General features: G+C 40.5%; 1 protein-coding gene across 2 annotated transcripts in view; it reads right to left on the bottom strand.

Moving 5' to 3' along the window:
• RHCG (Rh family C glycoprotein) overlaps positions 1 to 18,216 on the bottom strand; it is a 350,822-nt gene that overhangs the window by 58,318 nt on the left and 274,288 nt on the right. For both annotated transcript variants that reach the window (XM_077263476.1, XM_077263477.1), the window contains exons 3-4: positions 9,909 to 10,059; positions 1,023 to 1,170 (exon numbers count right to left, since the gene is read on the bottom strand). In XM_077263476.1, the coding sequence (XP_077119591.1) occupies positions 1,023 to 1,170; positions 9,909 to 10,059 (299 nt within the window). The remainder of the gene's footprint in view (positions 1 to 1,022; positions 1,171 to 9,908; positions 10,060 to 18,216) is intronic.

Here is an 18,216-nt window from a genome sequence, read left to right as displayed (position 1 = left end):
CCCAAGTCTGTGTAAGGCTACGTTCACATTTGCGGTCGGCGCCGCAGCGTCGGGCGCCGCAGCGTCGCCACATGCGTCATGCGCCCCTATATTTAACATGGGGGCGCATGGACATGCGTCGCACTTGCGTTTTGCGCCGCATGCGTCCCTGCGGCGCCCGCGTCCGGGCGCAGAGGACGCAGCAAGTTGCATTTTTGCTGCGTCCAAAATCAATGAAAAAAAGGACGCATGCGGCGCAAAACGCAGCGTTGTGCATGCGTTTTGCTGCGTTTTTGTTTGCGTTGTGCGTTGCGGCGCCGATGCTGCAGCGCACAACGCAAATGTGAACGTAGCCTAAGTCTATGTGACCGGAACGAGACCAGAATAGACTTACATTGAGCATTTGTGATTGTTACCTCTGACTTCCAGTCAGTCAGAAGTCACAAGATTGCGAATCAGGACCAGAGCGGCACTGGGAATAGCTGAAGATGGCAACTAGTAAATATAATACTAGGCTCAGGCTTACAATTGTAGCACCACTCCTAAAATTAAAAAGTAAAAATGCTGCAGTGATTCTTTAATGGTAAATTTAATTAAAAAAAGTTCCCATTCTTTCAGGGCATGAGATGGTAAAAATGTGGTATATGTTTATTTCAGAATATTTTCAACTTTTTCTCCTTAAAGAGAATTTGCCATAAATATGTAATGTTGTATCTGGAATAGATGCCACTGTTCTCCTAAATCTGACTTTTTTTTTCTTTTCGTGTCTGTGCCTCTTGGTTCCTGAGATGTCTTTCTGCCCTTTATGTAAATCTAGTCATTTTTGGCAAGTAGGTGTGGTCTTCAACTCTTCTCCATGGGAGTCTAGTTAAAAGACTAGATTTATATACAGGGAATGTGGAGCCATGTTTCAGGAAAAAAAATCACCCTAGATTAAGGGTGAAAGTAGCATGTACATCATATACAAAAATACATATTTAGGGCAAGTGACAGGTCTTCCTTAAAAAATATGTGACAATGTTGTATGCCTCAAGGTAACTCACCAATCATAGCAAATATATCTGAGACATACTCTGATCCTTCATTTTTGTTATTTTGACTAAGTTTAGGACGCTTCAAGATCCAAGCGACTGTCAGTCCAAAATATGCCCCAAATGTGTGGATTGTCATGGAGCCACCAGCATCAATGACCTGTGGGGAGATATAGAACTAACATATGAACTTTACATGTGTCAAATACAATGAGATTATAGAAATAAAGGTATTCTTTGCTTCCGGTTGTGAAACCTTGCTTATACTTGTATTCTTAGTAAAAGTGTAAATGGAGGGTCTTTATCCTTATTACGTGTCAGATAACACTTTAGAAGAATTTTTTCACAGTACAAAAGATGATTGAATTGTCCATATTGCCACAATTGTTCTTATTCGTTGGTGGTCAATGTGATGCATCAGCTGATTTATATACCTATCAGCCAACACTATAGTGCGTATTACCTATGTCAGTCAAGATACCAGCACTTTTTTCCTTTCACCTCCAGGTCTATAATAAAAGCTGTTTAGAAAAGACAAATCCGGTGTACTACAAACTGTATATCTGTCTTGGCAGTGTGAATAGAGGTTACATAAGTGCATCAGCTGCCAATTCTAAAAGGTGTGCCATTGAGGGTCTGTCGGACAAGGCATATGGCTACTACAAATGTTAATATAAATGATATTTTAGGTTTTTTTTAGACATTATATGGCTTTTAATAGATTACTTTTTAAGTTTAGCTGTTTGGTGGTATTTACTATAGCATTGTGTGTCACAGTATAGTTAATTTTTACAGTGTATTAGCTGTATAACTTGTATTTGGGCACTGTCATTTAGGCATCACCTTGCACAACGCTGATAATTAAGCATTGAATAGTATATTTTATGTTTATCCTGTTGTAGAGAAACAGTAGCACACTTTCGCAGTGAGGAGGCAGTGACCCAACAAAGTTCCAGCACAAAGTATCTTTAATGCGGTTACTTCACAGCATTAATGTCCCATTCACACAAGTATGTATCATTAATGTCCAATTCACAGCACTACATAGTACCCGTTATCCTCCGTATCGCTGCCGGGAACCATATCCTCCATATTACAGTCACTAAACTTGCCAGTCCACCTCTGACCGGTTGCCGTGGGCGACTGCACCGCTATGCACGCTGTGTGTGCTAGGCGTCTCAGCTCCCCTGGCTGATTGGCTCCGCTTGCCTGTGTTGCCTCACACAGGAACTCTACAGTGCTGACTGCTCTGCCCTCTAGTATACACCAGACTGATACCAACTGTGACCCTGACACACCCAAACCCTTTACTGCAGGTATTTTAACAAGCAACCTGTGGCCTTCAGCCACATGGAAAACCCGGGCCTGGAATGAAACGAACTGCACGACTACAATCCTGCAGTCTGTTTCAAAATACAAAAAAGCCCAGAGCAGGTTTTCCCAACTCTGCCTTGCACACTAACATGCCCAAGATTAACACTTTAGCACTTATTTTTAGTCTGCATTGCAATCACAGCTATGCCTGTGACTGCAATGCACTCTCATTGCCTCCATACGCCTCCGTGAACATCCTGGGGAGAACACACAGCGACCCCTACCTGTAACACCGGTCACTCCCTCACACTGTATAACTTTACACCATATGGAGATGCCAGCAGAGGGTCACACAGATGACAAGGCCTAAACTACAGCTCGCAAAGCTAATGCATGAATCACAAACTTCATTTTTTCTCACTCCTCCTCAATCTGGGCAAACATTTTCCTTAATTGAGATTAAAATCCATGCAAAGAAAATCTAAAAATGAATTACATCTCTGTTTTTCTCACATTGTTTACAGTTTGTTTTTGTATATGTGCTTAAAACATGAATTCGAACGAGAATCCACCTTTTTATTATATAAAAAAATAGCTTCTATCCCAATTTGTAGGAAGTATAATAATACTATTAGCAAATACCTCCAATTAGAAATGTAGTATAGCTCTTCTGATAATCTGTGTCTCTTACCCCATGTGCATAGCATTACAGACGCTTAAGTATCCATTGTTATGACCACACATATAGTGATAGCTAGTTAGCTGTTAGTGGTCGTAACCATGACTACCTAATCTACTGCAATGCCCTGCACCTGGGGTAAGAGACACAGATTATCAGAAGAGCTATACTACATTTCTAAATGGAGATAATACTATTATTATTACACCTGCTGTATATTGGGATAAGATCTTGGAGATGTGGAATACCCCTTTAACTGTTAAAGGGATTCTGTCAGCAGGTTTTTGCTATATAATCTTATAGCATCATAACATGGGCCAAGGAAGCCTGATTCCAGGGGTGTATATCACTTACTGGACTACCTTGGTAGTTTGGATAGAATACTTTGTCAGACGTTGATGTAGCAGATTCCTGTGGACACTGTGAAGTGTCAGCAAGCTGCTAATCAGTGGTGTGGGCTGGGTTACCCTGATTAGCCCCTCTTGTCTGCACAAGATTTGAAGTCAGGTAATGATAATCTCTTGCTGATAAAATAATGTTTGTATTACAACTACAACACAGCCTTAGGGTATGTGCACACGTCCGGATTTCTTGCAGAAATTTCCTGAAGAAAACCGGAAATTTTCTGCAAGAAATCCACATTTTTTTTTAGCGTTTTTTTTCCGTTTTTTTCGCGTTTTTTTAGCATTCTGCAAGCGTAATTAGCTTGCAGAATGCTAAAGTTTTCCAAGCGATCTGTAGCATCGCTTGGAAAACTGACTGACAGGTTGGTCACACTTGTCAAACATAGCGTTTGACAAGTGTGACCAACTTTTTACTATAGATGCAGCCTATGCAGCATCTATAGTAAAAGATAGAATGTTTAAAAACAATTAAAAAAATTAAAAAAATGCTTATACTCACCTGCAGAAAGCTGATCTCCTCACCGGCGTCCGTTCCGTATAGATGGTGTGTGCGCACAGGACCTTCCATGACGTCGCGGTCACGTGAGCGGTCACGACCAATCACAAGACAGTGACGTCATCGCAGGTCCTTCACCGCACACCAGCTACAGGAACCGAAGCGGCAGCATGCAGCTGAGAGGCGGGAAGACATCGAAGGTGAGTATAGGACTATTTTTTATTTTAATTCTTTTTTTTTGACCAATTATATGGTGCCCAGTCTGTGGAGGAGAGTCTCCTCTCCTCCACCCTGGGTACCAACCGCACATAATCTGCTTACTTCCCGCATGGTGTGCACAGCCCCGTGCGGGAAGTAATCAGATCAATGGACTCCTAGGTGTGCGGAATCCCCTGCAATTCCGCATTTTAATGAACATGTTGCTTTTTTTTCCGCGATGCGATTTTTTTGCGGAAAAAAAGGCTACAATTGCACAAAAAATGCGGAATACCCTGAAAATAATGGGAGGCATATGTTAGCGTTTTCTTCGCGTTTTTTTCGTGTTTTTATCACGTTTTTATAGCGAAAAAACGCGAAAAAAACGCGAAAAATACTGAACGTGTGCACATGGCCTAATAAGTAGCACATTCCTGTAATCAGGCTTTTGTGCTCTATGTTAGGCTGTTCTCAGATTTCAGATAAAAAAAACCTGCTGACAGATTCCCTTTAATATGGTTGAAAAAAGACACATGGCCATGAAGTTCAACTAATGGATGAGAAATGATAAGGTGGATGGGTATGTGTTCAACCACAAAGCATGATCCCATCTGCTCTAAAAGACCCAATCTTTCTGGACACATTTATCAAAGCATTGATCTTATGTTCTTCCAAAAAAGAATGTAAGCCCTTTTTAAGCCATACACGGTTCCCTCTGTGACTGGCTCCTGAGGTCGGCTATTCCACAGACTAATGGCTCTTGTCTCCTTGGGAGATTGTCCAAAATCTTTCATTTATTTTCAGATGTGAAAATTGATTATATCTTTTTTATATTATTGTTAAAGGTAATAAATAAAAAATGCTACAGGTCATGGATGACAAGAGTTGTGTATTTGCAAATTGTACATGAACAACTCCCGTAGCTTAGAAAAATAATTTACATCAGATCTGCAGCGTTCCATGTAACATTGTAAGTCTAACAATGGGAAAACCTTTCCTTCACCTAATGACATACGGCAGTATAGTACAGTAATTATTTTTAGGGAGTGGATTATGCAAGTCTTCTGCTGAAATTCGTCATGTAAGCTGACTCATCGTGTCTGTCAATATGTAAAGGTGCCATACACTTTAGTATGTTTGATCTGAAGGTAAAGCGTCTGTCCCAACTCTCCCATACACATGAACACTTATATTGGCTGACAATAAATGTTTCCAAAAGGGAGATGGGAGTAACATAGTTAGTAAGGCCGAAAAAAGACATTTGTCCATCCAGTTCAGCCTATATTCCATCATAATAAATCCCCAGATCTACGTCCTTCTACAGAACCTAATAATTGTATGATACAATATTGTTCTGCTCCAGGAAGACATCCAGGCCTCTCTTGAACCCCTCGACTGAGTTCGCCATCACCACCTCCTCAGGCAAGCAATTCCAGATTCTCACTGCCCTAACAGTAAAGAATCCTCTTCTATGTTGGTGGAAAAACCTTCTCTCCTCCAGACGCAAAGAATGCCCCCTTGTGCCCGTCACCTTCCTTGGTATAAACAGATCCTCAGCGAGATATTTGTATTGTCCCCTTATATACTTATACATGGTTATTAGATCGCCCCTCAGTCGTCTTTTTTCTAGACTAAATAATCCTAATTTCGCTAATCTATCTGGGTATTGTAGTTCTCCCATCCCCTTTATTAATTTTGTTGCCCTCCTTTGTACTCTCTCTAGTTCCATTATATCCTTCCTGAGCACCGGTGCCCAAAACTGGACACAGTACTCCATGTGCGGTCTAACTAGGGATTTGTACAGAGGCAGTATAATGCTCTCATCATGTGTATCCAGACCTCTTTTAATGCACCCCATGATCCTGTTTGCCTTGGCAGCTGCTGCCTGGCACTGGCTGCTCCAGGTAAGTTTATCATTAACTAGGATCCCCAAGTCCTTCTCCCTGTCAGATTTACCCAGTGGTTTCCCGTTCAGTGTGTAATGGTGATATTGATTCCTTCTTCCCATGTGTATAACCTTACATTTATCATTGTTAAACCTCATCTGCCACCTTTCAGCCCAAGTTTCCAACTTATCCAGATCCATCTGTAGCAGAATACTATCTTCTCTTGTATTAACTGCTTTACATAGTTTTGTATCATCTGCAAATATCAATATTTTACTGTGTAAACCTTCTACCAGATCATTAATAAATATGTTGAAGAGAACAGGTCCCAATACCGACCCCTGCGGTACCCCACTGGTCACAGCGACCCAGTTAGAGACTATACCATTTATAACCACCCTCTGCTTTCTATCACTAAGCCAGTTACTAACCCATTTACACACATTTTCCCCCAGACCAAGCATTCTCATTTTGTGTACCAACCTCTTGTGCGGCACGGTATCAAACGCTTTGGAAAAATCGAGATATACCACGTCCAATGACTCACCGTGGTCCAGCCTATAGCTTACCTCTTCATAAAAACTGATTAGATTGGTTTGACAGGAGCGATTTCTCATAAACCCATGCTGATATGGAGTTAAACAGTTATTCTCATTGAGATAATCCAGAATAACATCCTTCAGAAACCCTTCAAATATTTTACCAACAGTAGAGGTTAGACTTACTGGCCTATAATTTCCAGGTTCACTTTTAGAGCCCTTTTTGAATATTGGCACCACATTTGCTATGCGCCAGTCCTGCGGAACAGACCCCGTCGCTATAGAGTCCCTAAAAATAAGAAATAATGGTTTATCTATTACATTACTTAGTTCTCTTAGTACTCGTGGGTGTATGCCATCCGGACCCGGAGATTTATCTATTTTAATCTTATTTAGCCGCTTTCGCACCTCTTCTTGGGTTAGATTGGTGACCCTTAATATAGGGTTTTCATTGTTTCTTGGGATTTCACCTAGCATTTCATTTTCCACCGTGAATACCGTGGAGAAGAAGGTGTTTAATATGTTAGCTTTTTCCTCGTCATCTACAACCATTCTTTCCTCACTATTTTTTAAGGGGCCTACATTCTCAGTATTTATTCTTTTACTATTGATATAGTTGAAGAACAGTTTGGGATTAGTTTTACTCTCCTTAGCAATGTGCTTCTCTGTTTCCTTTTTGGCAGCTTTAGTTAGTTTTTTAGATAAAGTATTTTTCTCCCTATAGTTTTTTAGAGCTTCAATGGTGCCATCCTGCTTTAGTAGTGCAAATGCTTTCTTTTTACTGTTAATTGCCTGTCTTACTTCTTTGTTTAGCCACATTGGGTTTTTCCTATTTCTAGTAAGGCAGACGCCTCTGGCAACAGCTTATCTCCTGGTCAAACAAGAAGATTGGGTGTTTAAAAGGAAGCTGTCATGTCCCAAATACTGCTAACCTTGTAATCCAACAGGTAGAGAGTCAATCTTTCAGTAAAGGTACCGTCACATTAAGCGACGCTGCAGCGATATCAACAACGATGCCGATCGCTGCAGCGTCACTGTTTCGTCGTTGTGTGGTCACTGGAGAGCTGTCACACAGACAGCTCTCCAGCGACCAACGATGCCGAAGTCCCCGGGTAACCAGGGTAAACATCGGGTTACTAAGCGCAGGGCTACCAGTGTAAATGTAAAAAAACAAACAGTACATACTTACATTCCTGTGTCTGCTGCGTCCCCCGGCCTCAGCTTCCCTGCACTGTGTAAGCGCCGGCCCTAAAGCACAGCGGTGACGTCACCGCTGTGCTCTGCTTTATGGCCGGCACTGACACATTCAGTGCAGGAAGCTCTGAGCAGCAGCGTGGACGCTGGGGGACGTGACAGACATCAGAGGGTGAGTATGTAGTGTTTTTTTTAACTTTTACAATGGTAACCAGGGTAAATATCGGGTTACTAAGTGCGGCCCTGCGCTTAGTAACCCGATATTTACCCTGGTTACCATTGTAAAACATTGCTGGCATCGTTGCTTTTGCTGTCAAACACAACGATACACGCCGATCTGACGACCAAATAAAGTTCTGAACTTTCAGCAATGACCAGCGATATAACAGCAGGATCCTGATCGCTGCTGAGTGTCAAACACAACGATATCGCTATCCAGGACGCTGCAACGTCACGGATCGCTATCGTTATCGTTGCAAAGTCGTTTAGTGTGAAGGTACCTTAAGTCGGACAGATGGCATTGGAGCATTAATCATCTGCAGATTAACCCCGTATCTGCAGGTGTACAGCATTTGGAGACATGACAGGTTCTCTTTAAATGTAAAGTTTCTGATCGTTCCCTCCCCAACATTATAGCATTTGTTAGGGAAACCTTGGGAGACATTAGTCAGTTCACAAGATGCAAAACTTCAGGAAAAGTGGATGTAATGCGGCACTGCCAATAGTCCAACATGCTATAGGAGACCAATAAAGTATGAATGTGATTCTTATTTGTCAACACATTTCAAAGTATACAAACTTCTTCATCAAGACAAACCTCAATACAGTAATTGATTATCGTTGTTTGTCCTGATGAAGAAGTTTGTATTCTTCGAAACGAGTTGACACATAAAAACCGCATTCATACTTTCTTGGTCTCCTATAGCATGTTGGACTATTTGCAGTGCCGGATTACATCCACTTTTCCTACTACTTTGTATTATATCTCTTCTGGTGGATCCACAGCAGCCCTTTTTTTGCACAGGCTAGCAAAGAAGTTGTGACTCTCACAACTCTATAAGGTGAGCACGACTTGTGTTTTGCTGTTCCTTTTTTACCGGATAAGTCACTTTTTGTCTTCCTTGCCTTTATTTAGTTGCATTAGTCAGTATACATCCAATGGTCGGTGCTACAACATGATGGCACATAATGTGCAATGTCATATTTGTGCATTGTCAGTCACCCGTGGAAGCATGTGAAATGCAAAACAACTGTCGCCTTGATGTGGGCACCAGCTCCCTTCTCTGCTAGAACTACATCCTGCCATTAAGTATCAGATTAAAACTATTTGGTGAGTGCCTTTTTCACTTTTTGGATATCAAAGATAATCTGCTGTATAGAAAATGAGCACCGCCATGTTGTATGTTAAGTCACCATCCCCAGAGATATGAATGCGAGGGTGAAAACATCTGATAAACTGATTATACACCGCAGTGCCGGTGAATTAAGCATTTACTGTTTATATGTGACCGGTGGCCTACGCAGACTTGTGGTAGTGCCGTTGGGGAATTGAACACCTGCTGCTAGGTTCCCCAACAACCTTCAGCTGATAAATTGGAACCTTTTTACCATATTATTGTGTTTTTATCAACATTTCAGATATCTTTTCTTTTATTGTACCAAGATTGTTTCTCAATATCTAGTACCCTCTCTTCTGCAGCCTCACTCTGTCAGCCTGTTCTTTTCTTTTCCAAAATGACCCCTGCAGAAACATGGGGAGCATTATAGAAAGCCTAAACCATGCCTCCTCTCTCTGCCTTTCCATTGGTGTCAGATAGGTAACCATCAATGATGATGGTTCTGCGTCATCAGAGAAAAGGCAGGGGATGCATGGTTTAGACTTTTTGCAGTGCTTCTCAAGCCTCTCCAGGGCCTGAAAGAAGGAGACAGCAGCTGCAGGATGAAGGGCTCCAGATATTGTGACTATACTTGGGAATTGTAAAGTCACATTTGAGGAAAGAAGGTCAAAAGGCAACCAATAGAATTATGAAATTTGCTATCACTATAAATTAAGAAGATATCATGTATCAGTGCAAAATAAGTAAAGTATTTGCAGTTACATACTGAAGTTAATGGGTTTATATTAAATCAATTTATCATAGTTACTTTAGGTGCACATACATACAAAATGAAAATGAGACATGTATCTTACATGAAGCTTGTCTAGAAGAATATATTCATTCACAGCGAAGAGCGTAACTTGAAAGAGAGTCATAAACATCACTTGCACAGGGCTAACCTTTCCCAGGACTCCTCCAAATGCAATACACACAGATCCCACACAGAAGTCGGCATTGATTAAGCTGAAAGAAAACACAAGACAATTTTCAATGTACACCCCTTTTAGTCACATCACTGTTTGTTTTTATTTACAAACTATATATATATATATACAGTACAGACCAAAAGTTTGGACACACTCATTTAAAGATTTTTCTGTATTTTCATGACTATGAAAATTGTACATTCACACTGAAGGCATCAAAACTATGAATTAACACATGTGGAATTATATACTTAACAAAAAAGTGTGAAACAACTGAAAATATGTCTTATATTCTAGGCTCTTCAAAGTAGCCACCTTTTGCTTTGATGACTGCTTTGCACACTCTTGGCATTCTCTTAATGAGCTTCAAGAGGTAGTCACCGGGAATCGTCTTCCAACAATCTTGAAGGAGTTCCCAGAGATGCTTAGCACTTGTTGGCCCTTTTGCCTTCACTCTGCGGTCCAGCTCACCCCAAACCATCTCGATTGGATTCAGGTCTGGTGACTGAGGAGACCAGGTCATCTGGTGTAGCACCCCATCACTCTCCTTCTTGGTCAAATAGCCCTTACACAGCCTGGAGGTGTGTTTGGGGTCATTGTCCTGTTGAAAAATAAATGATGGTCCAACTAAACGCAAACCGGATGGAATAGCATGCCGCTGCAAGATGCTGTGGTAGCCATGCTGGTTCAGTATGCCTTCAATTTTGAATAAATCCCCAGCAATGTCACCAGCAAAGCACCCCCCACACCATCACACCTCCTCCTTCATGCTTCATGGTGGGAACCAGGCATGTAGAGTCCATCCAAACCTAAAAAGAACACTGGGCTGCAAGATAGAATAGCAAATATCTGCAAAGTATGCGACCAAACAAGAGAGGTATCAAAAATCAAATTTTATTCTTACAGTATAAATACACAATATTACAGTAAATATTTATGGACAAAAAATACAGTGATTGGAAAAGGCTTCCTGACGAAGCCTTTTACGGCGAAACGTGCGTCGAGGCCCTCCTTCTGTCCATACCACGCCGGTACCAGCCTCCCACTATGTCCCAAGGTAATGTGCCTTTACTAGTATTTGCCTGCATGCACTTTTGTTAGGACTTGGATGTGCCGGTAATTTGTTATTATATGCCCTGTTCTTACGCAGCACAAACCACATTTACGGTCTAGGGTCATTGCTATTTTGAGCTTTTTAACTCCTTAGGGGGCTTTTCACTGGATACCCCCTTCCATTATTAACATTGACCATTTATGCTGCTTCTTTTATATTTTATAAAATATCAATAAATGTTTTGAACTTGGGCCACACTCTGGCGTGGATGGGCAGTCAGGTTGCCTGGACTGTGTGTGTCCTTCCCCAGCCCTCTATGACATCTTTGCTGGTGGCTATGTTGGCACGTCTTTCCAATCACTGTATTTTTTGTCCATAAATATTTACTGTAATATTGTGTATTTATACTGTAAGAATAAAATTTGATTTTTGATACCTCTCTTGTTTGGTCGCATACTTTGCAGATATTTGCTATTCTATCTTGCAGCCCAGTGTTCTTTTTAGGTTTATATGGTTTGGCTGAGAGGTATGCCCTCTGCTGGCCGAGAGGGCAATTTTGGTTTTGGTATTTTATGTAGAGTCCATCCGTTCACCTTTTCTGCGTCGCACAAAGACATGGTGGTTGGAACCAAAGATCTCAAATTTGGACTCATCAGACCAAAGCACAGATTTCCACTGGTCTAATGTCCATTCATAGTGTTCTTTAGCCCAAACAAGTCTCTTCTGCTTGTTGCCTGTCCTTAGCAGTGCTGTCCTAGCAGCTATTTTACCATGAAGGCCTGCTGCACAAAGTCTCCTCTTAACAGTTGTTGTAGAGATGTGTCTGCTGCTAGAACTCTGTGTGGCATTGATCTGGTCTCTAATCTGAGCTGCTGTTAACCTGCGATTCCTGAGGCTGGTGACTCGGATAAACTTATCCTCAGAAGCAGAGGTGACTCTTGGTCTTCCTTTCCTGGGGCGGTCCTCATGTGAGCCAGTTTCTTTGTAGCACTTGATGGTTTTTGCAACTGCACTTGGGGACACTTTCAAAGTTTTCCCAATTTTTCGGACTGACTGACCTTCATTTCTTAAAGTAATGATGACCACTTGTTTTTCTTTACTTAGCTGCTTTTTTCTTGCCATAATACAAATTCTAGCAGTCTATTCAGTAGGACTATCAGCTGTGTATCCACCAGACTTCTGCACAACACAACTGATGGTCCCGACCACATTTATAAGGCAAGAAATCCCACTTATTAAACCTGACAGGGCACACCTGTGAAGTGAAAACCATTCCCGGTGACAAACTCTTGAAGCTCATCAAGAGAATGCCAAGAGTGTGCAAAGCAGTCATTAAAGCAAAAGGTGGCTACATTGAAGAACCTAGAATATAAGACACATTTTCAGTTGTTTCACACTTTTTTGTTAAGTATATAATTCCACATGTCTTAAATCATAATTTTGATGCCTTCAGTGTGAATTTACTATTTTCATAGTCATGAAAATACAGAAAGAAAAATCTTTAAATGAGAAGGTGTGTACTGTATATATATATATATATATATATATATATATATATATATATATATATATATATACATATATACACAGTTGTGCTCAAAAGTTTACACACCCCGGCAGAATTTTTGCTTTCTTGGCCTTTTTTCAGAGAATATGAATAAAAACACCAAAACTTTTTCTCCACTCATGAATAGTGGTTGGGTGAAGCCATTTTTTTGTCAAATTACTTTCTCTTTTTAAATCATAATGACAACCCAAAACATCCAAATGACCCTGATCAAAAGTTTACATACCCCATTTCTTAATACTGTGTATTGCCCCCTCTAACATCAATTACAGTTTGAAGTCTTTTGTGGATGAGGTTATTTATTTTCTCCGATGGTAAAACTGCCCACCCTTCTTGGCAAAAGCATCCAGTTCCTGTAAATTCCTGAGCTGTCTAGCATGAATTGCGTGCTTGAGATCTCCCCCAGAGTGGCTCAATGATATTCAGGTCAGGAGACTGATATGGCCACTCCAGAACCTTCAATTTGTTCTGCTCTAGCCAATGACAGGTTGACTTGGCCTTCTTTTTTGGATTGTTGTCATGTTGGAATGTCAAAGTATGTCCCATGAGAAGCTTCTGGGCTGATGAGTGCAAATTTGCCTCCAGTATTTGCTGATAACATGCTGCATTCATCTTTCCTTCAACTTTGAACATGTTTCCTGTGCCTTTGTAGCTCACACATCCCCAAAACATCAGGTATCCACCTCCGTGCTTTACTGTAGGAAAGGGGTTCCTTTCATCCTAGGCCTTGTTGACTACTCACCAAATGTAATGTTTATGGTTGTGGCAAAAAAGTTCAATTTTGGTCTCATCACTCCAAATTACCTTGTTCCAAAATTGTTGAGGCTTGTCTCTGTGCTGTTTTGCATATCGTAGGTGAGATACTTTGTGGTATTTGGGCAGTAATAGCTTTCTTCTGGTGACTCGACTATGCAGCCCATTTTTATTCAAACGTGCCTCCTTATTGTGCATCTTGAAACAGCCACATCGCTAGTTTTCATAGAGTCCTGTATTTCAGCTGATGTTATTTGTGGGTTTTTCTTTGCATCCCGAACAATTTTCCTTGCAGTTGTGGATGACATTTTTGTTGGTCTACCTGACCATGGTTTTATTTTTACAGAGCCGCTGATTTTCCTTTTGCTAATCACAGTTTGAGCGCTGCTGACTGGCATTATCAATTCCTTAGATATCTTTTTGTATCCCTTTCCTGTTTTATACAGTTCAACTACCTTTTCCCTCAGATCCGTTGACAATTCTTTTGCTTTCCCCATGACTCACAATCCAGAAACCTCAGTGGCTGGATGAAAGATGCAACAGTCTGTCTGGATCCCAGAAACTCACTCAGCTTTTATGCACACACAGGGATTACAAGCAAACAGGTCACAAGTGAGGATGATACCTTTAGTAGCCATTCAAACCCATTTGTGTCAACTTCAGTGCATGTTATCAGGCCAAAATCACCAGGGTATGTGAACGTTTGATCAGGGTCATTTGGATGTTTTGGTTTGTCATTATGATTTAAAAAGAGAAAACACAGTAGTTTGACAATAAATGGCTTCACCCAACCACTAACCATGAATGGAGAAAAAGTTTTGGTGTTATCATTCATATTCTGAAAAAAGGCCAAGAAAGCAAACATTCTGCTGAGGTATGCATACTTTTGAGCACAACTGTATATATAGTGTACTTTCATATATGTTCCATTTAAAAATGAGCATAATAGGGGCCAATTTGGAAATGCCAACCTCCGGTCTTAAATTATCACTATTCAGCTATAGACAAGCTGATCAGCGGTCGTTTATTAGCCTGTGCAATATGCCCATAGAATGATAGTTAATATAATCATATAGAACAGGGGTGGATAACCTTTTTGCTGCCAAGGGCCATTTGGATATTTATACAATCCTTCGGGGGCCGTACAAATCGTGTGCTAACTCCGCCCAGAAGGTACATCCTGATGCTGACACTGGTGTTAGGACAATCTTTCACTGTACGCGCCTCAGCAGTCAGTAGTGAACCTTTCTCACAAAGCAAGAAGAAACTAAAGGGCCAGCTCAAGCACTGCTGTCCCCGAAAATCTGCCCGGGGTCCTGATAAAAGGTCATCGGGGGCTGTAAGCAGCCCGCAGGCCTGAGGTACTCCACTACTGGCATAGAGTAACAAATATTAGCAGCACATCACCTGTTAGACAAGACCATGTGCTGCCACATCACCTGATGAACAATGAGTGTTCTAATGAATGCTCATTCCTAATTATCAGCTCTGTTCAAAAAGCCTTAAGAATTCTTAGGGCTCTGCTTGTTACACTAACATTAAAATTAGTGCTGTTTCAGTAGGAGAGTGTCACTAGAGGACTAGTTGTCATGTGCCTTCTAGTCTTCTTTCTCTGTGTAACCCCGCCTCCACCACTGATTGGCAGCTCTCTGCAGACTGTCCACACAGAAAGCTGCCAATCAGTGGTGGGGGCGGGGTTACACAGAGCTCAGCATTCAGAGAATTGGTAGATCTGCAGCAGAGAAAACAGTGATTATATAAAAATGACAGCAAGCAGCCCAGTAAGTGACATATTACTACAATCAGGGTCTCTACACTTCTGTTAGGCTGCCCTCAGATTACATAGCAAAAACCTAGTGACACATTCCATTTAAGAATAGTTCTAAATCACTGCTGCTGTTATCCTCTATTATCTTATTTTCTCTAACTGTTGCTCATTTAATGCTATGCTGCACAGACAAGAACCAGATGGCAAAACTGCACATATAATCAGAAAATTACATATAGTTTAAATCAGGGTTTTGTGCTAAAATGTATTTATGTTAAGCTTTGGCAATGTTTTTTTCATATCTGAAAGTGTGTTAAACAAAATAAGAACTAATGAAATTTTCATCCTGGTCACTGTGGCTATTTTAGACTCATACTTCAAGTTCTTTCAGGAAAACATTTCAGAAGTCTCATCATCACTGGCAGGCATACAATGACAGGTCCTCTATACAATGGTGGTAACACGGATCCACTATTCACAACATGCTTAAATTAAAAATGATAGGGTCTGAATCAGTCTATTGCTGTTAACCTCCATGTGGATTTTCTGAAAGAACAAGACGTTATTAGTCTAAATTAACCCCACTGTATAGTGTGAAAACTGCAAGATTTCAATTGCAACATTTGATAAACAAAACTGCCAAAATTAAAAAAAAAAATACAATTAACATAAAAACCTGAAAATAGGCAATTTATGATTATACATTCGCTAAAACAAGTTACCGTACTTTAGTTTTTGTATATAGATGTGGTAAATGAAAATCACATCGAAACCATTAGCAACACAGTAAAAAAACCTGCACTGGAACGTTACGGTAATTTGTGATTAAACCGCTTGAGCAATTGCCGCACAGTTCTAGGTGACACAGTACACTACCATTTCATACTGTAAGCAGAATACAATGCAATACATGTACTGTATATCACTAAAAAATAATAACTATAATCATTAAAATGTATAAGAAATTATAAATCGATTTTGTTTTATTATTACCTTAAAACTATGATATCCTGAAAATTATTTTGTCATTTTGGAAAATAAAATCCTGCCTAGGTAGGTAACATTTAATCTCCAGTATACAAAATAGAATTACTTTACAACTGACAAAATAATCAATAAAGTCTCTGAGTCTGCAGGTTAACACTAAAAATAAAGCAGATATTTCAAAATGATCCTCCAGGTATGTTGTGTAATCCTGTAAGTGAAATGAATAGGCATATGCTAATAAGCACAGCCATTAATTTGTTCAATTGTGCAATAAAATCCAACTTAATCCTGTTCTCTCTTCATCTTCTGGGTCATACAGGCTGCAAAATCTTTGGAGCAAAAACAAAATACAGATCTGTAAACTGTAAGTGAAAATAATCTGGAGGTAAAAAAGACCAGTCAAGATGTTACTGGTGAGCTGGGGTCAGAGGGCATAAGCACGTTCTTCCGAACACATTAAAGGTGTCAAAGGTCTAGGTCTTCACAAGATGTAGGGGAATTACTGTAAAACAAAAAATCTTTGACGGAGTCTATCCCATGACTGTAAATATGTTTCCATTATATAGTCAGTAATTTTCACTTTGTTCTCATGAAAATAAATTTCAGACTTATTTTACCTTCCATCACTATCATCCTCCAGAATATTGTAGCACTCGTATACATCAAATGGATAATTTATTAGAACCTAGAGAAATTGTCTCCTTTACAAAGTGTAATTGTAATGGTACCTAACCAACATAGACCTGATATTTCTACTTCTATATGTGTTTCTATCATAGCTCCCAATCAGCACAACGACTGTATTGGTGTAATATTTTTGGGAGTAATATTTGATCTTCCCTTCATTCCCATGACGCTAGTATTGTCGATGTTCTGGTGGGATAAACTCCATACTTTACCTCTAAATCCCTTACCCCAAAAGAACCTCCCCCATTGTGATCCCAAATGAAAACAATGACACCGTAATTTGGATAATTTTGGCCACAGCATGCCAAGTGCCCAAAGTTCACTGCCTTCCACATTTAAATGAACTCCATCTGCTAACCAAAATTCATCCCTCTTTTCCCAAATCAAAATGGCAAACAGCAACCCCCCATTTGTACAAACAAAATTGGACACCGACTTATTCACTTTTATCCTGGCCTTATTTATCTTTTCAACAAACTGCGCATTCCTCCAGCATTTTCACAGAACGATTTCAGACCAAACTGTAATCATCCCTGAAAATGACATCCAAAGGTGTAACAAGTCATGTTTAATATCTTTGACCAACTCCCTAAAATGGCGAACACATAAGGTCATTACCCTCCACATGTAGCATCAAAATATCAGGAGCCCAATCCAGACAAGCGCTGTTATGCACTTCTTGTAATACCAACCCATTTCCCTGAAACCAAGCCACCTGATCACCATCATGTTCCTGGAAAACCCGAGCTGTCTACCATCCTTCCTCACAGCCGCCCACAACACTCCCCAATAGACATAAGAATGGCCCAGGATCCAAATCAACAGAGGATTGAAACCTGAAATAATACACAAAAGATTTAAAAGCAACATCCTACAAACCATGAGGTCCCTACCACCACCACCACACCTTAATAATGTAATTCAGCAACTAAATCTTGAGGCCTAAGGTAACCATGATAGCACATAGAATCCCACCTCCCAATGCAGTGCACAGTTTCAGCAACAAGCCCACTCAATGCTGCCTCTGTCTTTGTCAAGGCAAAAAGGATAGAGAGTAAAGGTACCTTCACACTAAATGACTTTGCAGCGATAGCGATAGCGATCCGTGACGTTGCAGCGTCCTGGATAGCGATATCGTTGAGTTTGACACGCAGCAGCGATCTGGATCCTGCTGTGATATCGCTGGTCGTTGCTGAAAGTTCAGAACTTTATTTGGTCATCAGATCGGCGTGTATTGTTGTGCTTGACAGCAAAAGCAACGATGCCAGCAATGTTTTACAATGGTAACCAGGGTAAATATCGGGTTACTAAGCGCAGGGCCGCGCTTAGTAACCCGATATTTACCCTGGTTACCATTGTAAAAGTGAAAAAAAAAAAC

The sequence above is a fragment of the Ranitomeya variabilis genome, chromosome 5 (genome assembly GCF_051348905.1).
Source record: "Ranitomeya variabilis isolate aRanVar5 chromosome 5, aRanVar5.hap1, whole genome shotgun sequence".
NCBI classification, from domain to species: domain Eukaryota; kingdom Metazoa; phylum Chordata; class Amphibia; order Anura; family Dendrobatidae; genus Ranitomeya; species Ranitomeya variabilis.
The sequence above is the reverse complement of the archived record's forward strand: the minus strand, read 5'-3'. Positions and strand labels throughout refer to the sequence as shown.